Source organism: Babylonia areolata, chromosome 14 (assembly GCF_041734735.1).
Source record: "Babylonia areolata isolate BAREFJ2019XMU chromosome 14, ASM4173473v1, whole genome shotgun sequence".
In the NCBI taxonomy this organism is placed as follows: Eukaryota; Metazoa; Mollusca; class Gastropoda; order Neogastropoda; family Buccinidae; genus Babylonia; species Babylonia areolata.
Genome location: NC_134889.1, coordinates 19,803,996 through 19,831,981, shown reverse-complemented (window position 1 = coordinate 19,831,981; position 27,986 = coordinate 19,803,996). Strand labels below are relative to the sequence as shown.

At 40.0% G+C, this 27,986-nt stretch overlaps 1 protein-coding gene across 1 annotated transcript; it reads right to left on the bottom strand.

Moving 5' to 3' along the window:
* Positions 1–377: 377 nt before the first annotated feature.
* Positions 378–27,986, bottom strand: LOC143289529 (rhomboid-related protein 2-like). The gene is made up of 10 exons (XM_076598533.1): positions 27,611–27,986; positions 23,934–23,957; positions 18,057–18,212; positions 13,308–13,466; positions 12,112–12,266; positions 9,368–9,480; positions 7,776–7,876; positions 6,902–7,022; positions 5,302–5,397; positions 378–3,762 (listed from the first exon to the last, which is right to left on the bottom strand). Exons 1-10 carry the CDS (start codon positions 27,701–27,703, stop codon positions 3,599–3,601), a joined length of 1,182 nt encoding a protein of 393 aa, XP_076454648.1. The 5' UTR covers positions 27,704–27,986; the 3' UTR covers positions 378–3,598.

Below are 27,986 nucleotides of genomic sequence, written 5' to 3'. Positions count from 1 at the left end.
ACAAAACTTCTAAAAATTTGCAATGTGTAAACAACCATCCTAAATGACCTTAAGCACATGGCCTGCAGTGATCACAAAAATGTAATAATTAAACCTTAAAGAAATACTTCTTGAAGGTTTTTAAATAAGATACAAAATAAAACTTCAAGCAGTCAGTACTAATTCTGTCTCCATTCAAGGCAAAGCTGCTCATCAAAGAACGGCATGCAGTCAGAAAAAGGCCAAAAGCAGTGAAATCTTTCCCTCATTTTCTCCCCTCTTCCTCCCATCGGCTGAACCAAAAGCAGTCAAATCTTTCCCTCATTTTCTCCCCTCTTCCTCCCATCGGCTGAACCAAAAGCAGTCAATCTTCCCTCATTTCCCTTTCTCCTCTCTTCCTCCCATCGGCTGAACCAAAAGCAGTCAAATCTTTCCCTCATTTTCTCCCCTCTTCCTCCCATCGGCTGAACCAAAAGCAGTCAAATCTTTCCCTCATTTTCTCCCCTCTTCCTCCCATCGGCTGAACCAAAAGCAGTCAAATCTTTCCCTCATTTTCTCCCCTCTTCCTCCTATCAGCTGAACACAGCTCTTCAAGTTGTTCATCATTTATAAAACATATTCATTCACCAGGCAGAAGTAAGCACATTTTCATCAAAAGGCACTAAAATTTATTCATGTAATCCACTTCAGACAAAAAACACTCTTTTGAATATCTTGATTTTGTTGTTGCTTAATCAGTTTAACACAGACTAAACAAAATACATACATAACATTTCCCAACTTTGCATATACACCAGCACTTGGGTGACAAAGTGTTATTAAACATGACAACAGAGATCATGTCCACTCCAGGTCTGTAGATTACAGAATGATAGTGGAACTGAGGTGAAGACTGATTTTCTTTCTTCCACCCTCTTTTCAAACAACAACAATAAAAAATATTGATCAATTAAACATTCTTAAACTCCCTGCTCCTTTGTGGAGTTCATCCACTCCATGTTAAACTTCCAGTACTAGAACTATTCAAACTGCTGCCTATATCAAGGCTAAAGGGACTGTTGATACAACAAATCAGCAGGCATGGAAGACAGGAACAAGCAAAAGCAAACCGCGACACAAAAATTGAAAGACTTGTCTTAAAAATATTAATCTTTAAAAGCAGATTAAAAGGAAAAAATTTAACTAACTCCAGCTTTTCCAAGAACAGCATCAGTGTTTGTGAAAGAAAGCTGTACACACTATAAACAAACAACACGTATAATGAAAAAAGCTTTTAAAAAAAGGTGAAATTTCCACAACAACGCACCACAGAACTAACTCCTTTACTAAGCACTGACCTACTCTGCCAACAAATGCTGCTCATCAGTCTGTCATAACTGATAAGCTGTACCCACTATACATGGTCCTGAAGTCTACTGTGAACCAAACAATTCTAAACCCCGATGCCAGATTCCACTTCCCTACTTCTATTATTAAAGCCAGTTAAAATTTTTCCATTCAATTTTAGCCAAACTCGGCTGTTATTTGTTTGTTCCATTTTAATACATCCATGACACCAACTCCAAATCAAATCAAATTCAGTTAGTTCTGCACCCTAGCTGACATAAGAGACCAGTCAGGTTCTTTGAAACCAAGTTTCAGATTTTTTAGCTTAATTAAGACCTGATGAAAACCACAAGATAAAATCAAAACACTTCATTCACTCTTCACAGCTGAATAGATGTTACCATGAATGACTTCTCGGTTTCCGCCTCTTTCCCCTTGTTCCATGTCTTTTCTTAGGATCTATGCTCCATCTGGGGAGACTCACTTCTGTTTTCTATTCACAGTCCAAAAATATTTAATACTTGGTAAGTAAACAAACGTAATATGTAAAATTTGCAACCAGCTGACTGGCACAAAACAATGATGAAAACATACACAAACGGCATACACACAAATGTAAAATAAATGAGTGCTACAATGTTGCGAAATACTGCACAACCAAATACCTTAAAACTAATGGGACAAATCAAACAAAGCATCAGAAAGGTGTGTACTTCAGTGACTGAGTTCACATAACAATTCATGATAACAGTTTCAAGACAAATAAGCAAACTAATGATGAAAGAACACAATTTTCAACAGTTTTATGATGCACACATGTGGCAATACAGATGAAACAGAAGCAGTCTACAAATTTGGTACACATAATTCAATCCCCCCAAAAAACATCAAAAAAGAAAAAACATAAATCAAAATACTGTTGCTCACTAAAATGAGCAATTCCCAACTAGTCAAAATAAACTTAAATCACCCTCCCCTCCCCATTGGCACACTCATCACCACAACCACATACTCACTGACACAAAAGTAACAACATACACAGCATCCACGCTATCCCTCACATTTTGAACATAAGTAATAACCAAGGTACTGGGGGTAAAAAACAGATTCTTGAGAATTCTCTTCCTTCACTGTCAAAAATAACAATTTAAAAAAAAAAGGTAATCATCACTGATAATTTTCTTTCTTTCTTCACTACATCAAAAAAAGAAAAAAAAAGAAAGAAAAAAAAACAACAAAAAATACTGGTCTTAGCAAAAAAAAAAAAAAAAAAAAACCTCAACATTTCCACAACTCAGTATCACTGACTCCAGCGACCTTTGACATCCCCCGACTGAAATGCATCACCAAAAGTATTGTGCATCAATGATTCCAACATGGTCATGATTTCAAACATTTCTGTCATTCTGTGTTTTTAGGGGTCATCTTGTAAATAAAAGCCCAAACAGAACATGAATTCAAAGTAAGCCCCCAAAGTTCCACAGTCTAAAAGCATCATTGGTTTTTTTAATTTAAAAACACTGCCCAGTCCTGCCTCTGAATTCAAACTGTGATGCATATATTTTGGTTTATTTGTAACTATGTTTAACACAGCTGTTATTTCTATTTCTTGTTCTTATCTTTTTCACGAAGAACTATTAAATGATGGATGAATACAATCATGTCTGTGTGTACATGTAGGGTGGTGTGTGTGGGTGTGAGTTAATATCTATCCCCGATAAGCACTAAGACCAGTTCAAATCCAACAGCTAAAGTTGTCTCCTTTTAACCGATCTTGATAACCCACACTGGCCAATTACCATGGCTCAATACCATCATTCTAATAATGATCCACAGTCACACATCACTTTACTCATACACTCCACAAAATTTCCATCTCAGTTTCTTACTCACCGCTCTCACCTGGTGAGATCCAAGGTGTTTCTATCAAAATATTCCCTTCTGCTGATAACATTGTGTTCCATCTATTGTCACACCATTCCCATCCAGAATACACACCTCTGATAGTTATATTCTTGTCCTAATTCCAATTATATATCCATTCAGATTACCATCATTTTAATTCATAATATTCACTTTTGATGTATACAATCAGATTTCTACCATTCTATTTCAAAATATTCATCAACCATTCTGTATCCACCCAAACAACCATAGTTCTGTTTCAGAAAGTTTCCACACTTCCAACAGTTCCACCAGGCGGTGACAGAGACGTCTGATGTACGACCATCTTGACCCGCCTACCCTCCTTACTTACTGACAGAAGCAGTATGTCTCAGGGTAGCCTCCCTTCTTACCACCCAGACCAGTCCGTCTCTGGGTAGCCGTCATAGAGGGCGTTGAAGATGCAGCAGAAGGCGAGGAAGACAAGGTAGATGGCCAGCGTCACCCAACCCAGGATGGTCTCCCAATCGTGGCGCCGGATGTTCAACAGGATAGGGACACCCAGCAGGAGTCCTGGACAGGGCAAGGTTTATAGAAAAAATAGAAAAGAAAAAAAAAAGAAAAAAGGTTAACCCCTTACTGCTGAGAAAAAAAAGAAGAAAGTTGTTTCAAGTTATAAATCATTATCTAGAACAATCAGCAAAAAAACTGAGAAAACTGTCTGGAGATTACCACTCTATATCAAATATGTGAATTTACAGCCTTCTAGAGTTATTACACTCATTTTGATTATGTCATCAACGACGTAACTATGCCTGTGAATTCTACGGGCATGGCAGTCAAGAGGTCAAAGGTGCCATAGCTTTTTCACAGCTACTGGAGCAATGAATACATATCCACGATGACTAGGGCTCAGCATAGTAAAGCGGAGCCCAATCCTCTCCTTCCACTGTCTTAACCTTCCCCAACCCACTTCAGGTACCCCTTCACACCCGGTTGTTGGAGTGAGGAAAACTGGAGTAAAGCACCTCCCTTTCCCCAAGGACACAACACCAGGCCAAAACAGAGCCTTGAACCCTGAGCACTGAATCACAAGTCCAATGCTTTACCAGTTCTGCCACAGCAGCTCCTACAGACAGGGGAAAAGACTGTCAAGTCAAATCATGTTGCTCAAAACCCAGCCAACCGCAAAGGGAACATACAATGGCAAAAAAACGACCGTCAGACACATGGCTCAAAAGACAGGCTGACCATGAAACACCAGGTGAAGAGACCTCTCTGCACACATTAAGAAGATGGCTGGATTTACATACAGCCAGACAGAGGCAAAGACACGGGGTAAAAGACCATGGAGGTCTCTTGTTGACAGGCTGTACCCCAAGAAGGGTGCATACATACATAGAATAGAACAGAATATGTCTTCATTACCAAGTGTACTGGGAATATTGGGGGGGATAGTACATAACAAGATACGAACATAAATCAAAAATGCACAAAGTCCTTTAACTGTCTCCCTTCAAACAATTGGGAATGTTTGTCTTACACCAGTTTTGCAAAAACATTCCAAATCCAAGATTTAGAAGTGCCCTGAATTGATAGTTGGGTATCATAATGATGTCAAAAGCTAATAACAGTATCAATGACCTCTCCACTGTTGAACATAACCAATCAAAGCAAATTTCTTTTCCTCTATGTGCACACAACAAGCCTGTTTGGTTTTTTTGGTTTTTTTTTGCATGTTCACCAACTGTTCATGGATGTCACACAAGCACTTCACACAAATTATTCACAATCACAACACATAGAAGCTTAATACTTTTTAAACAAGTAAACCAAGTTATTAACAGTTTTTGTTTATCAAATTTCATAATACTGGAATATACATAATTATAATTATATATAATCTTAATCACATATATATATTGGGTTTTTTGGGTGTTTTTTTTTTTTTTTTTGTGGTTTGTTTTGTATTTCTTTACTGGAACTAATCCTTACAAATGAGTTGATAATCTGTCATGAAAAGGAGGGAAGCAAACTGACAGTGCTACATGAATTAACTCTCTTCTCTGACAGATGTAAGCTCGCTTTCTCTCTCTCTCTCACTGGACCAACCTGCCAAGAATCCTCCCACATGTGCTGCCACTCCCACTTTCTGGTTTTCTGGCTCCACCACTCGTCTGTAGATGGCGAGTGAAGTATCCGGAACCACTAAGACCCATTGCACAGACACACACATCATCTCCTATACATATAAATATTTCAAGAAAATTAAACCAAGGTCTTAGTAACAAGTTTTTGCAAATATATTGCAGTTTTATTCTTAACAAATAATTATACCAAGGTCTTAGTAATCAGTTTTTGCAAATTCGTAGCAGTTTTATTCTTTTTGCAAACTTCATAACCAAACTTGGTGTATCCTTTTTGATTCCATAATTCTTGTTTTCTAACAAAGCCTTACAAATGGGCCATCTTTGAGGGAAAACAGAAGATAATTGATAAAGCCATTGCAATTAATGTATGCATAGCATAGAAATTCAATAATTGACATGTGAAATACAGCCAACATGCATATTGTAAAATCATACAAAGGAGAGGAATGAAACGCCTGGAAAAGGAAAGAAGAGTGGACCTGCAGCCACGACTAAGCGGTTAGCATCACAGACCGATCAGGACACAGGTTCAATCTTCATCAGAGGTGGGGTTTTTCAACCTGTGGCTGCATCCAACCTAGAGCTGATTGTGCCATTGGCTAAAACAGGAAGATTAGGACCACACAACTGAGGGTAATCCACCTCACAGATGCACATGGAACTGTGCTCAAATTTCCTGACCAACGCTGCAGGGATGTATTAGGAGAGTACAGTAATGTCTGTCATATCAAGGGCCCAAACCAGAAATCCTCTCAAGGGTAGCAAAGACAACATCAGCAATGTCCAGACTGGAACATATACATATGGAAGGACAGCAATATCTCCATGAAACACAAGACTCCTGGATGTATTCATATTTCGTCATCCTTTACTGTATGTATACAAGGCATGGACCTTCAAGCTTAGATTTGAAAAGAACTCAAGCCATGGAAATGAGGTGTTATCACAAAATACTAAACATCAGATACAGTGACCACATCACCACTGAACAAGAGCACAAAACCATCAAGCATCACACTGAGTTTGACAAAGACAGCTATGCTGGTATGGCCATATAACAAGATCCCATGACCTTGCTAAAACAAACTTCCAAAGAACTGTTGAGGAAGGGAGACAGAGGGGAAGACTGAAAATCAATGGACTGACAACAATGCAGAATGGAGAAGAAAGCCATTTGCTGAGACCAGACTTTGACACACAACCAACTGAAATGGTGAACATTTCCTCAATAAGTCTTCACTGAGTTGAGGGAGAAGAAGAAGACAGCATTGTCAAGTAGTCCCAAAGCAAAATGGACCCCCCCGCCCCTTTAGCAGCATCTTCATAATCCCCATCACCATCGAATATTGAAGAAAACAGAATGCTGTTAATTCTGGGGCACAACAACAAAAATCAACAACAAAAAACTAACCCCCCCAAAAAAACAGAAAAGAAACAGGAAAGTAGGCTGAAGTCCCCACCTGACCACCAATCTCCCCAGTTTTCACACCCACACACCCAGTCACCCACCCACACACACACAAACACACACACAGACGCACACAAACACACGTGTCCCTCACCTAACACTAAGATGACCATAAGACGAACAGGGGCTGAGAGCAAGATGCGGCAGATCCCTTTGCAGGTGTTGTCCTCCAGTTCATCTTGGTCCATACACTTGTAGTTCATCTCACGCCAGTTCTGACCACAGGTTCAATCACAAACACCTTTTGTGCATGAAGCTGAGCATACACTGTGTGCCTGATCTGTTCTGGTTTATGTAATGGGAGAGCGTGTAATAGAGACAGTGTGTGTGTGTGTGTGTTCTGTTGTGTTGCGCTGTGCTGATTTGTGTCGTATTGAGTTGCGGTAGTGTTGTGCTTTGCTGTGCTGTGTGTGTGTGTGTGTGTGTGTGTGTGTGTGTGTGTGTGTTTGCACGTGCCTGTGTGTATGCATTACCACTCACCGAATATCTGTCTACACATACACAACAACATAAGCTTAATTCTGAAATCGCAGAGTTTGTATAGCATACTTTTAGTATTCGCTAATTTTCTTTAAAAATTCAAAGGAAACTGATACAGTGTGCCACAAGCATGCTAAACAACGTAGCAGGCACATGTCTCATCATCTAAAACAGGTCTGGTAAATGAAATGATCTGACATTGTCCCACAGCTTTTTACGGCCATCAAGGCAGTGATTTCATATTCACCATGTCCAGGGCTCGAGTTCAATTCTCTCCTTGTGCCATTTCAACCTCCCCCAAGGACACAACACCATGCCGAAACAGAGCCTCGAACTGTGATCACTGGTGATCACTCGATTTAAGTCCAATGCCTAAACAATTCCACAACAGAACCGCTGATAAAATAATGAACTGAAAAATAATGTAACAACTCATCTTCTATTCCTAACTGTTGGTGGTCAAAGACACAGACAGACAGTGGACTCACAGTGATAATGGCCGCCACATGAGCTCCCAGCAAAGCGTACACCCCTCCACTGGCCCCAACCAGAGCCACATAGTGGTCACAGATGGAGTGGGCCAAGGAACCTGTATACATACCATCAAACAAACATTTCACTGACGATAAAGGTTTGGTGGACCAAAGGAACAAGCATATTCACCACCAAATAATAAGAATCCCAGTCATGATAAAGATGGAATGGGCCAACAATCTGTAAATGTATTTTCAAGTAACCATTTCAGTACTGATAAAGATGGAATGGGCCAGGAATCTGTGTATGCATTTTCAAAAAACCATTTCAGCAATGATAAAGATGGAATAGGCCAAGGGATCTACATACACATCCTTAAATAAGCATTTGAACAACTATAAGGACAGAGCTGACCCAGGAATCTGTACATATATTACTGAATAGATAGTTTGACCACTTCCATGCTTGGTGTAAGAATGTACTTTCAAGGTCTTCAGTACTGGCAGATTTATGGGGTACTACATCTTTGGAGGGATGTGGTGGCCGTCTCTACTGTGCTCACTCAGATCTGCCTCTGAGACGCTGCGATTATTGTTGTCGACAGGGGGCTCAGTAGGTGGTGTCCTGCATGAGATGAATCAGACCAAGCACTGCTGAACATCACCAAAGCAACTCAGTAGCAGTGCTGGGTCTCCTATGGTGTGTGGCCTCCTGGCAACCTAACACTAACATTTCCCTGTGGCCTACCAACACTGGGAGTGAGGCAGATGAACCTGCGTGTGGCTGTGTACAAGTGGATTTGGAATAAACGATGCGGGAGTAATGCAATGAAACAGTGCAGATGATGAAGCAGCACAAAAAAGAACAGATGATAATTCAGAAATGATTCAGATGGATAAGCAGATTAAAGAACCCGTCTAAGCATAAACTTGCATATCAGTAGTCATGAAGATGAAATCGGCCATGAAATCAAAACATATGTCATGAACTATCTAGAGCTTTCACTGCAGATATCTGATAGAGATTGATTGTACCAAAGAATCAGGGTAAACAATATGAATGTGTGGTTCAGATCCAATGAAGAAACTGGCTCAAGAAGTTTTGAATGCATATTACAAAATATATCACAATAGTTTACATATTACAAATTACACTGTACCGGTAATCCTATCAAATATGGAATGGGCCATTATCATGCACATTTGTTTGAGAAAAATTCAAATACAAAAAATGTTAAATAAGCCATGGAAGCTTTTACCCCAGAAATCTTGACAAACCATTTTAAGAGAGTGGAACTACCATCTAAAAAGTGTGCATCACCTTTGAGATCACACATGCTTACTGCCAAGAAATAAAAACATACAGGGTGAGGGAAGGAGTGAGGTGGGTGAGGTGAGAGGGATGGGGAGATAGGGGTGGTGGTGGTGATGAGAACAAACAATCATTAACAGAAACAAAGAGACAACAAGACGGTAAAAAAAAAGAGTGAGAAAACAAAACAAACAACAGCAAAAAAGAAGAAAGGAAGTAATAAAGACAAAATGAACAAAACAAGAGAAACAAAAAGAAAAAAAATATTCCTTCGAGACAGGCCCATGACACTGACCTGCGATGACCCCCAGCAGGTAGACCAAGGCCACTCTCCACGCCTTGTGCACAATCTCCAGGGGCAAGCCAAACACCAGCTGGAAGATCATGTTGAACAGTATGTGCATGTACCTGAAAACACACACACACACACACCAAACATGCTGAGTTATCCACAATCACTATGAATGCATATGTACCTGGCAACAAATGCACACAAAATGAGTCATCCTCAATAACTGCCTGTGTAAATGCACCTGAAAAAGAACGGACACAAAATGTACTGGAATCAGTCTGAATCAGTGAATGCATATGATATGCACTTGGAAACGCACCAACACAAACTATTCTGAGTCGTCCAGAGTCATCAAAGTGCATATGTACCTGGAAATCAAGAACACAAAATAAGTTCAGTTATCCCAAGAAATCTCAGTGTACATATACCTGAACATCAAGAACACAAAATATGGCAAGTTATACAGAATGAATGTGAGTGTGCATCTACCTGGAATCCAAAGCACAGAATATGAGTCATCCACAATCAGTCTGAGTGCACATACACCTGGAAACAAAGCACATGAATTGAGTCATCCAGTCTCAGTGCACATGTACCTGGAAAACAAGCACATGAAATGAGTCATGCACAATCACTCAGTGCACATGTACCAGGAAACCAAACACACATAAAATGTGCCGTCCACAGTCTGAGTGCTCATGCACCTGGAAATCAATCCACCCTAATTACATGAGTCATCAGAAAACAGTGTAAGCAAAACAGCTTGATGGGTGGTAAATGACAGTGTGACAAAAGGATGAAGAATTGCAAACTATCTGTTTATATCATTGTATGATTTAAAGTTATATATATACATGTGTGTGTGTGTGTGTGTATGTGTGTCTTTCCACCCCATTTCTCCTCCCTATCTCTCCTAAGTACTACAAATGAAACTTGGAATGTGTGTGTATGTATGCAATGCATATGTGTATATGTTTGAGTTTGTGGGTGGGTGGGTGGGTGGGGGGGAGGTTAAGTGTGTGTCTCTCTGTGTGTATTTGTGTCTGTGTGTATTTGTGTCTGTGTGTATTTGTGAGTGTGTGTTGTACACGAGTGTGTATGTGACTGGGGTGTTTGTGTAAGGAACACAGAGAAAGAAAGTAAGAAAGTGCAGGGTGGGGAGGAGGTGGTAAGCAAGACAAGAGACTGAAGAGACATTCAGAGAGAGAGAGAGAGAGAGACAGAAAGACAGACAGAAAACGAGAGAGAGAGATAGAGAGACAGAGACAGAGAGAAAGAAAGAGAGAGAGAGAAATGCTTCGTGCTGACGCAGTGAGCAAGAATCAGTATCTTATTCAGAACACACACACACACACACACACACACACACACAAAGCTGTACCCTAACAGCCATTAAAAAGGCACTGCTGATAGCTGAAGTGAAGTCCTGCCAGACCAGATCACATTCCTAATGCACCCCTGTGTTTCCACCCTTCCAATAACACACATCTTTGTTGTTACAGGCCCACCTGATCCTAATCACTCCCCCACTTTTGTCAGTTCTGTCCGCCTGTGGCATGCATGTGTCTGCCTGATGGTGGGTGTGTGGGTGGTGGGGTATGTGTATGTGTCTGTGTGTGTGTGGTGGGTGGGAGAGTGTGGGCGTGGGTGTGGGTGTAGGTGTGGTAGTGGTGGCCGCAGTGGTTGTGTGTATGGGGTGTATGTGTAAGCTTTTGTATGTTTGTATAAAATACATGTGTTGCATGTTTTGTGTGAGTGAGTGAGTGAGTGAGAGGGAGTGCGTGTGTGTGTGTGTGTGTGTGTGTGTGTGTGTGCGTGTGCGTGTGTGTGTGCCTGTCTGTCCATGGGCATACATATCTTATACAGTGATAAAAATACAGGTGAGAATCAACTTGCTGATAAAAACATTGCACAAAAAAAAAGAAATGGAGAATGCATGAAGGGAAACAACACACACACACACACACACACACACGGTTCAAACCCAGGACCCGCAGACTGACCGTCCAAGACTCAAACCACTCAACTACCACACCAGCCATCCCTGAAACCCAAACCAGTCATCCATGGACTTTCACAACAGTGTTGACTTGTCACCAAATAACCATGAATAACAAGAAAATGATGTCCATGAGAGGAAGACCAGATCGTGAAGTCCCGTCACGAATGATGATTTTGCTGAACAAAAGCTAATGCATGCCGCCCCAAGAGGAAGGAGTCCAAACACATAATGCTGAATGACAGCACGACATGTGAGCTCAGGTTTTCTCAGGGGACAGTCATACACTGACAAACATACATGTCAGCAGAAGCCAAGGGGTTAATCATGTGGACTCAACAACATCCATGACAATGCACATGGAAACATGTTTCAAACAGCTCTGAATGAAAACTGCAGGGATTTGACATCATTTTAATTTATACTCAGAAATACATACACCATCTTTTTTTTATGGCAAGGCATAAGAAAATTTCGTACATAATCACTTCAAATATCAGTCATTCAGTGTCAAAACGAAGCAAATCCACGTGCTCTTGAATGACAGCCCTTGTCAGAAGCTCTGTCTTATTCTTCTTTTTCTGCTCACCCTGTAACTTGCTTGCTTCCTTTCTACTGGAGAACTCAGCAAACCTCTCAGGTTTGTCGGTTTCTTTTAACAGCCTTCTCCATTACGCAGTAGTAGATGGCATATTGCCCTACTGGACTGAAAGAGACAGTTGAACAGCTCTGAAGCTGGCCTCCCTACCCCTGATGCATGAGCATGTAGGTGAGGAACCTCCAGGCTTCGTATCTGCGGGAAGGAGTGTAGACCAGGGGGCTATAGAGGGCGACACCACTGGTGGCCGTCACCGGTGTGCCCTTCTCCTCCAGCTCCAGGGCGTACACCACAAACACCGCAATCTGTGACACCATGCAGGGCAAACATGATGGATGGTGAACCTGTATTTCATAGTATGTGACACCACACAGGGCAAACATGATGGATGGTGAACTTGTATTTCATAGTATGTGACACCACACAGGGCAAACATGATGGAAGGTGAACTTGTATTTCATAGTATGTGACACCTCACAGGGCAAACATGATGGATGGTGAACTTGTATTTCATAGTATGTGACACCACACAGGGCAAACATGATGGACGGTGAACTTGTATTTCATAGTATGTGACACCACACAGGGCAAACATGATGGACGGTGAACTTGTATTTCATAGTATGTGACACCACACAGGGCACACATGATGGAAGGTGAACTTGACCCACATTTTTCCATTCTCCCAGGTCAACAGATGTGTAAACCTGCTGGTGCCAGACCACTCTTTGTGTGTATACACTTATAGAAGATCAAATATGCACATTGGAGGTCCTATAATCCATGTCAGTGTTTGGTGTGTTTATGGAATCAAAATCATAACCAGTATGCACAAAACTCTGAAAATGAAATATGGCTGCCTACAAAAGTAAAAATTGTCACGCACATTAAAGGCCACTGGTACATACAGGAGAACACTGCAGCCCATGAATGCAGAAACAGAAGAAGACTGCAACCAATGCAAGTTATGGTCATGTCATCCTTGTCATGCAGTGGACCTACAGAGAGAAGCTGACTACCCTTTGGACTCATCTGCATATTGTTTGGCCTCTCCTGTTAGAATTCTTTTCATTCCAGACCAGACTTCTTTTCTTTTTTTTAATTTTTTTTTACAGTGTCCTTTTTCACTTTCAGTTTCAGCTGGCTAGAAAAACTGAGATGATGACGACTGGGTAAAATTTCTGAGTCATACTTGACAAGATAATTGTTTTCTTAAGTTGAGAGTTCAGGAAACATAATTCCACCCACACCCTGCCTTTTTTTCTCTCTCCTTTGCTGGCATCTTTTTTCAAATTTTGAAACTGACCTAACCCTTCAATAATCATTTCCAACACTGTGCCTCTTACCTCAGCAATGCTGATGAACAGTATGAAGATGGGGGGCGGGCAGCAGTTGTAATTGGCCAGGAAATCATCACGGTATCTCAGTGGCACGATGTCCAGGATGGCTGCTCTGATCACTTTTTGGAAGCGAGTTCTCTCTGAGGCAGTCAGGTCTCTCGTCATCTAGTTTTTGTGTTAATAAAAAAAAACAATGGCCAAATATTCATAGATACAAAATCACTTTTACAAATAAGAGACTTTTTTAATGTGCCATGTAAATATCCAGTAATAAACAAAAAAAGAATGCTTGCTACTGACATACTGGAAAAATCATTTGACACTTGTTTCGTTAACAAAAGAAGATACTTAATAATGTGACAGCAAAATTGCATCTGGTGATAAAACCAACTAACAGTAGGACAGAATTGTACATGAGGTCTGGAATATTTGCATGAACACTTTTCAGGGCTGTTGATGCATGGTTAAAATAGTCTTTAGTTGTTCAACAGTGCACATGATTGCTATACAAGCAAGGGCAAAAAGCATCAACAAGCTTCAAGCATATACTGTGCTCACACTTTGCACTTCAATTGTAACATGACGGCTGATGAAACATAATATCATTAATATCAAATAATAAAAAGGTACATTGGAACAAACCCAGACACTTCCTCAAAAAAGGAAGCGCCGGGCCTGTCCTCATACTGATCATCTGACATGTACACACAGCAGCAAAGACAGAAGAAATGTGCAAACACAAATAAGCTTTTATTCAAGACTGGCATAGCCTCCTTAATCCTGAACAAGCCGCACAGAACACATGGACAATACAGAACAAACACATGGTTGCCTCAGTGGTTTTTCAACTGGAAATTAACAAACAATGAGGCCATGAGATGAAATGATTAAAAAATTGTGTGCTAGCTGAATCGGTAGTGTAAGCAGCACTGACTTGAAGTTGTGTACCTTGTGAATGGAGAGAGTTACCACTCTTTACTATTTGTTAATCATTTCATCTCCTGGCCTCATTGTTTGTTAATTTCCAAATATGAATGAACACACACGACAATGAAAAGTGTTTGTTCTTCCAGCACTGTCAATTTCTTTGAATAATGTCTGTAAATCAGGCAAACCCATGTATACCTATCAAGAGGTGACAATGTCAGCGATGAGACCCAGTACCTATTTAGCTCAATCAGTTTAGCAACAAGCTCACAGCCAAAATGTTCAAATCACAGACCTTCAACATAAAAATTGCCATTTTTTGCAACCCATCATAATATGGTGTTGTCCTGGTGGTGTTTGTGTAGTGTTGTCCCTGACAGAATTCTGCAGCCAAATCCACTTTGATTGTAAAACAAATACACTTGCAGACATAACAACAACAACAAAACACACCAAAAAATGCATGATGCTGCATTGTGGTTATACTCTCTTCCCTGGGACAGCAGCCCAAAGTTCACATAGAGCAACATGTTGCCACAAAAAGTAATAATACATTTTCATTTATGTGATGATGGATAAGGTGGTGAAGTTAAAGAACAGCCATCTATAGTCAGTCAAGTGGTTGACAATATAATTGGGTTCAGATGCAAAACATCATGCTGTCACACGACAAAGGTGAAGGAGTCATGACAAAGAACACTGGTTTAATGAGTTGACCCCCATTCCATCACCAGGAGGTGATATTTACAAACACTACCTCACTGAGGAGCTGAACGCCATTGCCCACAGTTGTTGTTTTTTTTGGGGGGAGGGGTGGGGGTGGGGGGGGGATTGGTTGATATGGATACTTATACAGCGCCTAACTTCAGTCGGAGACCAAGCTCTAAGCGCTTTACAAACACGGGGTCATTTGCACAACAGGCTGCCTACCTGGGTAGAGCCAACTGATGGCTGCCATAGGGTGCTCATCATTCATTTCCTGTGTCATTCAATCACGCACACATACACACTCAGACAAACATGAAACATTTTATGTATATGACCGTTTTGTTTATTCACCCCACCATGCAGGCAGCGATACTCCGTTTTTGGGGGTGTGCATGCTGGGTATGTTCTCGTTTCCATAACCCACCAAATGCTGACATGGATTACACGATCTCTAAAGTGTTAAAGTGTGTATCTGATCTTCTGCGTGCATATACACATGAATGGGGTTCAGGCACTGGCAGGTCTGCACATATGTTGACCTGGGAGATCAGAAAAATCTCCACCCTTTACCCACCAGGCACCATCGAGATTTGAACCCAGGACCCTCAGATTGAAAGTCCAACGCTTTAACCATTTTCCTATTGCGCCCGTCAAGGGGGTTAACAAGGAAGATGTGAGATGGGAAAAGGTGTGTAAAAAGGGTTGATGGAAAGGAAACTCATGGCGCTGCAGGGGGGGGGGGGGGGAAGTCATGGTGCAAAGTGTTTAGGAGGAAAACTGATGAGCGACTGATAAAGTAAAAGGATAATGAAGGGGACAGAGAGGGAGGGAGATGAAGCATGTGGGAGGCAGCAGGGACCAGTGACAAGGGGGAAGTGCAGTGTGTGTATAAGTTTGGGTGTGTGCCTGTCGCGTGCATGTGGGTGGGTGGGTGTGCCCTAACTCACATGTGAAAGGGTGTGTGTCTGTCTGTCTGCATGTGTTGTGAGAACAACACTTACGAGTCACAATGTGAAGGAAAGGGAGGGAAAGAGGGAAGAGAGAGAAGCATTTTCTCTCTCTCTCTCTCTCTCTCTCTCACTCACTCACTCACACACACACACACACACACACACACACAACAACAACAACAACAACAACAAATGGGCCAGGATAAAGTTACCTACATCACGTTTTTTGCTCAAACTCCAAGTTAATTCAAAATTCTACACGTACCAAACGTCAGAGTGAATAGGGAACAACCAAGAGAGAGGCGTGAGACTGTGAGGAAGAGATACCCTGACAATGTTTTTGTGTACAGTGAAACAGGATACAGGTTTGCCATAAAATGCATGGACATATGGTGAGCCAGACATTACAATTTGAGAGCCTACGCGAGCACATAAACCACAACTGAACAGGTTTTCATGTTGTTCTGGGAATCAGAAGAAATGTACAACGGAAACAAGCTATACTGGTGCTGTGTTCTTCAATAATGGTGCAGCTCTAATTGTATATATTCCATTAAAAGACTTGCAGTAAATAATATACAAAAAGACAAAACTGAAGATGGTAAAACTACCAGAAATTGTTTTTGTTACATAAATTTATGAATCAGTCCTTTGTCCAAGCAAAAGATTAGTATGCATGTGCACATGTACTCACATATTCACACATTTGCATTGGTGTGCTTGCATGCGCAAATGAAAAGATTCCCAATCTTGTCACTGATTAATCTGACACAGTCTAATGCTCTATTCTAATGAGAAGTCAAAACCTTTTGTATTTTTTCACATTTGAATGCTATCCAACACACTTATACAAAATGTGCACACACATACACACACACACACACACACGCACGCACGCATGCAAGCATGCGCGCACACAACATACAAACAATGGATATCTACAAAGATATCCAAACAAACATACAAGCTGTTTGCAGAATGTTGGATTTTTTCAAATGAGCTAGAATTTCAAACATGCTATACTCGTTTGTCTGCATCTGAGAAAGATTTGTAATGGTGCTGTGTGTGTGTGTGTGTGTGTGTGTGTGTGTGTGCAAAAAAATCAAAGAAGCCCTCTCTTTAGACAGGTACAACAGCTGAGTGGTTAAAGCGCTGGACTGTCATTCCTAGGGTCCTGGGTTCAATTCCAATTTCAGCACCTGGTGGATACTTGTTGGAGTTTTTTTTCTGTCCTGCATGGTTAGCATATATGCAGACATGTTACTGCCTTCATCCCCTTCATGTGTATACACAAGCAACGGATCAAACATGAACATTAAAGATCCTGCAGTCCATGTCATTCGCTGAGTAATGAAAACACAAACTTATCCAGCAAGCACACCCCAAAAACAGAGTACAGCTGCCTCATGGCAGGGTAAAAACCCACTCATGCATACCAGTGAATGTAGGAATTGAAGCTTATGAACACAGAGACTGAGAAAGAAAACAAATCTTGTTAAAAACAAAAATTTAATCCACTTTTTTTTTTTCTGCCCCAATAGTATGCAGCTCTTCTGTTCACAAATTTTTGTGAGTAAACTTTTACATGCAAAACAGTTACTGCCATGCCATTCAGGCAGACATGGTCCCTTTCCAAAGAGCTGGGATATAAACAATGAACTTCACAGATACACAGGGCAGATGTTTATGCTCTAACCACCGGGCTCTCATGCCAAACTCATCTTCTCTGTGTGTGTGTGTGTGTGTGTGTGTGTGTGTGTGTGTGTGTGTTTGGGGGACCAGGAGGGGGTGGGGGTGGGGAGGTATTGTGTCTGTGTGTGTCAGAGGAGGTGGGGGGTCTGTATATATGCACACCTGCATCCAGTTCTACCTCAACAGACAAGCTGTTATACCCAGAGGTTTTGTTGTTGTTTTTATATACATACACATCCATCCATACACACAGTTCAGACATCATTCACACCAGCATCAAAACAATGTGACCTTATCCATTCTACTGCATGAAAATGTTTCTTTTTAATCCAGTCAAAAACAAATTCTGGACCTACCATACACACAAATAACAAGAAGTCTAAGCTCCGGACCTACCATGCACACAAACAACAAGAAATTCTAAGCTCTGGACCTACCATGCGCACAAACAACAAGAAGTTTTAAGCTCTGGACCTACCATGCGCACAAACTCGCGGTAGGTGATGAGCTGGTTGGCATCTTCATCGGCTTTGGCCAAGAGCTGGTCCATGCGATCCCGCGAAATGTGTTCCAACAGTCCTTCATCCTCCAGCTCTCGGCGAAGCTCCCCCACCTCAATCCCTTTGGATCCATGCTGACCAGTGTGATGGCCATGACAAAAATTGATTTATGAAAATTAATGAGGGGGATCATGTCAATCAATTCGCCATAACCTGTGTCATTATGGTTATTATTATGATTATTGTTATCATCCTAACACATTTCTATGGGTGAGAGTGACTGATTTTTTAAAATATTTTTTCTATACTTAAAAGTTTGTGGCCAGGGGGGGTGTTGCAGGAGTGAACTTAGCAACGCTAAGTTTGCTTATTGTTATGAATGTCCCTAACTCCATGGTAAATTCCATACTTAGGAACAACTCTAAACAAACTTAGCACTGCAAAGATCGCCTCATGCAATTCCGCTCTGGGTCCAAGGGCTGCAAAACCAAAGTGTGCGTCTTCATACAGAAACAAAGTAAAATAAAGGAACAAAAACTTTGTCAATACAGAAATCTGTCTGATTAGGAAATACTCACAACTTTATAATTATTATGTATCTTTCCTGTGGTACAAGCTGGAAACATAATATCAATTTAATAATTTTACATTACATATTCACATTCAAGGACAGAAAAATAAATGTATACTTCAATACAGAGAACAGAGGAGAGGTAACCTTAAATCATTAAAACAATACATTAAACATTAACAGATAAAACAAACATTACAGTTGCTTGGCATACCTTTTGCACAAATCATTTAACTGATGCATATGTGTATAGTATTCAGTGTGTGTGTGTGTGTGTGTGTGTGTGTGTGCGCGCGCGCGTGCATGTGTGTGTTGACTTTTTTCTTTCCTTTTTTAAGGGGGATGGGGGTTGGGGTTGAGGTTTTGTTGTTGTTGTTGTTTTGTTTTTTAATGATCGATGGTGTGACAACATGATACAAGTATTACTATAAAATATGTAACACCCACAAAAAAGTATGTAAAAAGCAAAATATCCATATCTACACTTCAATATCCTTGCAGGAGTCAGTCACTGCAAATAACCAGAAGTTCAACAGGTTCAGTTCTTTCCACAATGATTTCCTGCCATTAACTTTCATTCAGTCAAGACAATCTTTTTTCCCCCTCTTTTTCTTTTTAATAGTGTCAAGCTTTCAACCAAAAGCAAGATATAAGATTCATTCATCCACCAATCATCCACTGACTCTATTCAAACTCCTCTGGACAGAAGTCAAGAAAAGAAATGCTCCAGCGATCACAACCGTGACAGCAAGCGGTTAACACCCCATTCACATCAAAAGTTCATGGAGACAACATAGCAATACGTGGCTTGGCAATGGCTTTGTGGGATTTAAAAACAGCAGGGACCCTTTCAGGCAGCTGTCAAACAGCACACCATGCAATTGCAGCGCCCATCTGAAAGGGACGAAAAATGTTTCTGTGGACTTCCTTACAGACAGAGGTTAGAAAGCACAGCACATAAGACTCATAAACACAGGTACCTGTTTTATGGATGAATGTTAAAGCAGATGGAAATGTCCAAAGCTTCTGCGCTGTGTTTTTGTATGACATGGTGAATATATAGCACGTTTTACGAGCTGAATTTCATGAAATTTATTATGAAAACTACATCTTGCACTTCCAGCATCTTATTCAACTGCATGAATTGTCTTGAAATAAAAACTAAAATTAAACTTTCTATACATTCTTAACACTATAACTTTATTACCTTTAAGTGAATAACTATGCACTGTCTTAAGAAAAAAAAGGCACTAAAAAAACTTCTGTTTTAAAAGGTAGAACTAAGTAAATCTTAGCTTTATATACTGCGTGTTTCTTAACAGATAGGCAGAAATACTCTTGGCAAATGGGAAAATATTGCAAAGCAAAATGCAGATGATGTATTTCAACCAAAAAAAAAACACTGATACCCTGTGCTTTATTGCATAGGTGATGTTTCCATTAAAATGTCACCAATTTTGTGTGTGTAATAAAAGCTTAACTCATTGAGACCTGCACATGAGCAATGTTCGGGTGTCAAAATTAGTTTCACTGAAACGGTTTCGGACTTTCCACATTCCTATTTGCTAGCAAAGGGAACTATCTTCTGCAGTATTTCTAGCTGATCCACAACTATCAAAATGGAGAAAGAACCGGTCCGTCGTTCTGTGTATATTTTCTGCATTTTTCCACATGTATATGGCAAGGAATTCTGACGAGACTTTGAACTCCCTGGGGTTGAACAGGTTTAAAAAACCAGGGCTGGGATGCATGAGGGATCCTAGCAGTGTTAAGTTTGCTTTGCATTAACAATGTTCTTAACTCCACGCTTACTCCAAATACTAAGGAACCTTCTTAACTATAAGTAAACTTAGCACTGCAAAGATTTCTCATACAACTCAGCCAAGTGATATTCCATGAAAATGTAATGGTAACGTTTGCTCTAAAAAAAAAATTTTTTTTTTAATGCCCATACACTTAGTACTTATGTTTCTTATCATTTTCAATCAATTCGCATACATGTACACATATAAAATGGAGTAAATAAAAAGTGTGAACTAAGAAACTTCTGTGTCCTTGAAAGGATAGGAAAGAATTTATAAACTAATTTCATAAATCATGTAAATGTGAATCAGAAATGCAACCAATCAGAAAATGTACCAGTTCAGTGGTACTCAGTTGAGTAGCAGAAGTACATCATGTGACATGATTTCTCTTGATTAAAACTGTTTCCAGCTTTGAAAGCTGTGTAAGTACAGTACAGATGTACACACTGACATAGATTGTATTATATATTATTAATCATTTGAAATAAAAGTGTATGAGGTTTTTTTCATGTGTGCAAGTGTGCCTGTACATGTGTGTTAACTTTTGTGAGGAAAAAAAAAGAGGCGGAAATGAAGAGAGAGTGAGAGAAAGAGAGAGAAAGACTAAAGAGGGAGAAGAAAGAGAGAGAGAGAGACAGAAGGAAGAGACTTGACAGAGAGATACAGATTTACACGCTAAAAAAATTGTTTAAATAATAATAATAATAATAAAACAGAAAAATACAGAAGACAAAATACAGACCACATTAATGATTAATGCATTTATATGTATGTGTGAATAAATATGTATATATGTGCATGCGTAATATAAATATATATGTGTGCATGTCTAGATCTATACAAATAAATGCAAATGAAGCATCTCTGTGCTCAGATATAGTAAGTGCATTTTTCTAAGTGTTATTAATAATCAACAAAACAAGTTTTTGCACATGTAAATATGTATGCATGTAAGCACACACACACACACACACACACACACACACACACACAAAGCGCATGCATGCACAATAAAACAATGACATTCACAAACTCACGAACTTCTGTATACTAAGAACCCAATACACCATTTCTTTTCTTCTTCCTTTTACAAAAATCTTGCCACAAAGCATATTTGGCTAAACCCATTCACTGAAAGCACGCTCATACACCAACACCTCTAATCCCTAGACTAAACAAGCACTCCATGCTACAACAGGCAGATTGTTGATTCAAGGGCAAGCTATTTCAACATTGTAATTGTTCACCTATCTCAGGAATTGTATATCCAACACTGCAAAATCAACCGCAGAGTACATGAGGGATCACATATATTAACAGTATATGCTTGCAAACAAAACTGACAACACAAAAAACCTTCATGTCATGGATTCTGGATTCTATGGCATGTGTAGATACTTTTTTCTGCATCCTCATCATTGTCACACACACACACACACACACACACACACACACACACACACACACACAACTCACAATATTGCTCTCACTTTCGTTCAAAGATGTGTTTACCTGGTAGCAATCTTCTGAGGAAGCCACAACACTTTCATGATATTGTTGACAAAATCAGTAAATGGATCGACCCAAAGTTCCCCCTGCCCCCTACCCTGTCCCCACCAAAAAAAAGGAAAGAAGGGAAAGGAAAGAAGGTAAGAAAGAAGGTAAGGGAGAGTATCAGGAGGGCGGGGCAGCTTTTGAGGAAGCTGAACAAAAGGAGTCATTCTGTCCGTATCTCAGTAGAAGGCTTCACACTACATCGCGTCAGGTAATGGTGATGTGCCAATTAACTGTGATGTGCCTGACAAGTTTTGAAAGCAAAGTGGAGGGAACCCTTGAAACTGTGTGCTCCGTGATCTTGCATGCAACTGAGGCCACTAAAAAAATTTTTTTTTCAAAGAACCAACAAACAATTAAAAACAAGTGGAGGGAACCCATCTCTCCAGCGACAATTCACTTTGTTCTGATAGATCACTCCCTGTTTATCACTCTGTTCTCATGTCTCTTCTTCTTCTTCTTTTATTTATTTATATATTCAATGATATTTGAACCAATAAGTAAGTCAACATGTATGCTGTTGCATATGTTGTTGTTTTTCCTAACACAAGGCATCACATAAAGAAGATCTTAAGCCTAAAGCACACACAAAAATGCACACACATAAGTGTCATGCATACAGTCACACTAAGAGATGTATCTGTGCTTGCATAACACACACACACACACACACACACACACACGCGCGCACGCGCGTGCGCAACACAACAAAACATTCCGCATGCAAGCCACAGTAAAAGAGATCAAATTCACAGTCAATGAGTCAGTGCAATACAGCTGAAGTTGATGTCAGTGACGCGCAAAAGTTTTGTGGAGTGCACAAAAATGTTTCATGGCTTGAAATATCTCTTTCATAAAAGCATTTATTTTCTGCGGCATCTGGTAATCCACTACTTCTTCAAATGTATTCAGCCAGTGGCATATGTTTTTCTTACTAGCTCAAGTTTTCAGAGACCATTTTGTCATTTTGTGTGCATCCAACTCCAAGCCACCATCATCTTGCAGGGTTTTGTTGTTGCTTCTGCCTAATGTGTATAATCTGTTCTTCTTTCTTTAATTTAACGTCTGTTCACTTTGAGTGATATCAGATGTTTTCTCTGTGTGTGTGTGTGTGTGTGTGTGTGTGTGTGTGTGTGTGCATGTGTGTGTGTGTGTGTGTGTGCATGTGTGTGTGTGTGTGTGTTTTGTTTTTTTTGTGTGTGTGTGTGTAGTGTGTGTGTGTGTGTGTGTGTGTGCGTGCGCATGCGTGCAAGCCAGCATGTGTGTGTGCTTTTATTATCTCTTCTTTCTTTTTTTCATTTCCTTTCACAACTGTCAAAAAAAAAAAACTACCAATATACCATTTACCTGGGACACCCTGTACCTGTTGTAAATTGATTTTTCCATCACTAACCAATTTACTAAATTAAGCAACAGTCCATAAGATGCGGCAGATTCTATCATGGCCACCACGATCACAACGGCTCTGACCCTTATTTGCCTATGACCTCTCAAAACCCTAAACCTACCAGTTAGCATTCGTGAGAAAATGCCTGTGTTTTACAATAATCAAGTTTTGCCTTGGACACGCAGACAACTTAGAAAAGATTATTCTATTTACTTTCATTGTTTACATCATGCGCAGCTCAAACTGAAGCTCTGTGCCAACAAGTGAAAAACACAAACTGTTCTCAAAGTTCCAACATGCAATCAATTACAGTATCATTTTACTATACACACTGACCAACACTTTGTGACAAAATAAGTGGATGCTTTGGAGGAAACAGCCCTACACATAAATCCAAGGTCGGAAAAAGAAGACAGGTCACACTTGTTTTAAAAAGACTTATAAAAACGCATACAGAAATGACTGCACATTGATTTTTTTTTAAATTACATTTTTTTTAATTGGATAGAAGAGGATTGGGACAGGTTTAAAAACATACCTTCTCAAAGATTGGCTTGAAATTCTGAAACAAAAAAGAACAAAGAATAAAAAGAATGATTTAAAAACAGCATCACGTTATTCTCTGTTTAAAACACACAGCACTTACCAAGAAATAGTGGTCTATGTTTCTATTTCATGGGAAACACGCTCATGCCCACAAACACATGTATGCAAGTTTATATTGACTCACACATGTATATACACACACTTGCATGTGCTTTACACACACACACACACACACACACACACACACCAACAGTATAAGAAAAATATTCTAATAACTTGTCTTATCAGCCAAGAAGCATGCACCTGACATGTATCAGAAACAATACACATTTTGTTATAGGAACAATACCACACAAAGAACTCACACAAGCAAACTGTTAAGTAAAAAAACAAAACAAAAGAACAAAAATAAATTAACTCATAATATTTATAAACAGCAGACAGAAATGCACACACACACACACACACACACACACACACACACATATGTAAACAATATAAACACACACACACATATACACACAGTGTGCGTTCAGAGACACTCACACACACAGTATGCATACAGAGACACAGAAACACATGTATACACACACACACACACACACACACACACATTCACTCACACACACAGTATGCATACAGACCCTCACACACAGAGTATGCATACAGAGACACAGACACACACACACATGTACACACAGACAGACACACACAGAGCCACAAACACAGTACACACACACACACACACACAGCGTTCACATATACACTCACACACAAACACAGTACATACACACACACGCATGTGCTGACACGCACACACACACACACAAAGTGCAACAGACAACACTTGACAAACAGCTGTTGAAATGAATATTCACGAGAACTAGCAAGAATAAACCACAGCCAAACACAGAGCTCTACTTGTCAATTAATATGCGAAAAGAAGAATACGAAAGGAGGCGGGAGTCAAGTTTAGCTGAGAGATCTGAAAATGAATAGGAACCGGGTCAATGAGCCTATTCACTGCTAATTCAGAGCCAACACTCAATAGCAATGCTCACTCTGTAGTATATCAAATGAATAAGCCTATAAATTATGGATTCCAATGTTAATGGCTCATTCTGGCGGAAGTAGTTCTCGGCCCATTTCATGTCCCACTGTCAACTTACAACTGCCATGGGCAATCTGTCACCACCATGGTCACCCACCGTGAGAAACCATGTGTAACAGGAAAGCTAACATTGCCTGTAGTTCACTTGTGTGACACAGTGTGTGTCTGTGTGAGTGAGAAGAAATACATGCGTGTGTGGGTGGGTGATCATGAATATGTGCATGCATACTTTAAAAGTGTGCGTTTCTCTGTATATTTATGTGCATATATATACATATATATATATATATATATATATATATATATATATGTGAATACACATGTGGGACAGGAAGGGTGAAAGTGTGCGTGCACAAGTGCTGATGTTACTGAGTTACAGCATGCGAGTTGTGATTGTAGTATACACACATATGAGTAATAGAGAAATTATCAAAACAGCAAGTGCTAAGAGTCAAGTGGTCCACACTGGGACCTCTGAGTGTCTGGATCCTGTCAGCCTCACACAATGGCAGAGTCTGTATACCATGCTGCACCATTCACAATAATACATAGTAAACACAGCCGAAAGAAGCAAAGGTGGTCCCTATTCCCTGACATTTGTAACCCAATGGCTCTGACTCATCATATTATCTTCTCCAGTCTAAGGGCTATTTTGTTAAAAGTCACCACAAATCACCTTGCTTTCTTCTTCTTCTGCTGGTAGTTAATCTTTTCTTTTTCCATATTTTGTGAATAGGTGGTGCATCTATGTGTGTTAGTTAGAGAGAGAAAGAGAGAGGGAGAGAGAGAGAAAAATAAGTGTGTGTGTGTGTGTGTGTGTAAACGAGAGAGAGAAATTCAAGATTCAAGATGGTTTATTCATGTATAGGCCAAGGCCCCTTATGAAGGGGTATGTGAACATTATAATCATATAAACATCACATAACAATCCAAGTAACAAACTGTCAAACAGAAATATAGCTAAATTGCACCTAATTTCAAAATAAAGAACAATCACTTTTCTTATGAAGTCGCTGTTTCTCGGAAGTTGAAAGCTTTGCATAAAAATAAAGAAAAATTTCGAACAGTTTCAGGAGTTTGAAGACATGAATAAAATCAATTCAAACATTGTAGGTTGTCTAAAATATTTAGGCTTAATAAATTATTCTCTAATGTCCCTTAAAGCCAGGCAACAAAGAAAAAAATGCATCTCATTTTCTTGTGCGTCTTCACATAATGGACAAATTAAATCACTGTCATTACTTGTTCTGTATCTGTAATGATGGACCGCTAATTCATAAATACCTAGTCTGAATCTTGTTGTTACATACTTTAAATGTCTATCCATGTTCAATACAAAGTACGGTTTCAGGTCAGACACATTACAAAAGTTCTTATAAAAACTAAATCTTTCACTGTTTTGGATATGGTCAGACCATTTCTGCCATCTACAATCAATCAGTCGCTGGTGAAAAGTAGAAATGGCTGCTTTAATGAGAGAGAGAGCGAGAGCCCTCAACTGTGTACATGCCCATATGCATGTAGATGTATTCTCCATATTTTCCACATACTTCTTTCTGCTCACACAACCTTTTAGTATGGAGTTTTGGCCTAGTGGTAATGCATCTGCCTTGGAAGTAAGAGAATCAGAGTGCAGTGGTTCTGATCCCATACTCGTAAATATTTTCTCCTCCACTATACCTTGGATGATGGTACGGATGCTAGTCATTTGAACCGAGGTCCCATGTGCTGCATCAGTGCTCTTAGCGCATGTAGAAGAACTCACAACAACAAGAGGAGTTGTCCTTGGCAAAATTCTGTGGAAAATCCACTTAAATAGAAAAAGAAATACCCTTCTAAGCAGATTTTTTTTTGTAGTAGGTAGCATTTTCACTGTAGCTATGATCTCTTCCTAAGGAGTGCATAGTGAATTTCACACAGTGAAATCTGTTGCCAGTGACAAAAGAGTAATACACTGCGATAAAATATAACAAATGCCTTAAGACTGTGTTCACATTATGCATACCTATAGATATTATGATATGGATTGGTGCTGTAAACATTGAAGTATTTAAAGTGGGTTTGTTTTCTTAACTGAAAAAAGTTTTGTTTTTTTATTGAAAAAAATTAAAACCTTTCAAAATAACAAGACACTAAATATACTTGAACTGCCCAAAAAGAATATCAAAGTTTTGATACAGTCTCTGGGTGCATCTTTCTAATTCTATAAATCAGTCAGTCCTGCTCGCGTTTGCTGCAAAACCTTCCTCCACTCTCTACCGCACCGTCACAAGACCACAGTGTACGGTGCGCGCAGTTCCAGACACGTTTAGGTTTCATATTTATAGTATGAAGGGCATGGAACTGCATCGGCCGCACAAAATAATCTGGTTTCCAAACAAAATCGAAGCCATCCAACAAGTTCCGCATAAAACAGTATCAGCGAGACATGTGCAAAAGGAAACACAAACAGCCGATATAAACGCACGCCGGTAAAGGCAAACAACAACAAAAAACAAGGACACGGAAATTAATATAGATCTATATATATATATATATATTATTGAAAAAGTACCCACCTCATCCAATTCACTTCTCAACGTGCTAAGCTCCATAGCTGCGTCCTCGCGACTGAGGTTTCGGCTATACCTCGATTGCTTTGAGGTCGCCATCCTCGTAAAATAATACTTTAACGATCTCCTTTCGGTCACAAACAAGACAAGAAGGAGGGACACACCTCCACACCCACTGGCAACGGTTCAACTTCCCGCGACGGGGCTGGAAGTTGCCTCAGCCCACCGTGCCCTTTCCTTTCTTTTCCACTGCAGCCCGCCGCAAAAACCACTGACCTGTTTCGTTTCTCGTCTGCTCAGATCGCGGGGCCAACGCGAGAATTCAACACGTTCGCCCGGTGCGTGCGTATCTCGTTGGTAACTCACTGCTATCTATCAGACT

Coding starts and splice junctions, on each gene's coding strand:
- LOC143289529 (XM_076598533.1), bottom strand. CDS start 27,703: ATGGCGACCTCAAAGCAATCGAGGTATAGCCGAAACCTCAGTCGCGAG. Junction 9,481..12,111: donor TACATGCTCATGCATCAGGG/GTAGGGAGGCCA, acceptor GTGTGTTTTCAG/GTACATGCACATACTGTTCA. Junction 3,763..5,301: donor TGTGGGAGGATTCTTGGCAG/GTTGGTCCAGTG, acceptor TGCCCTGTCCAG/GACTCCTGCTGGGTGTCCCT.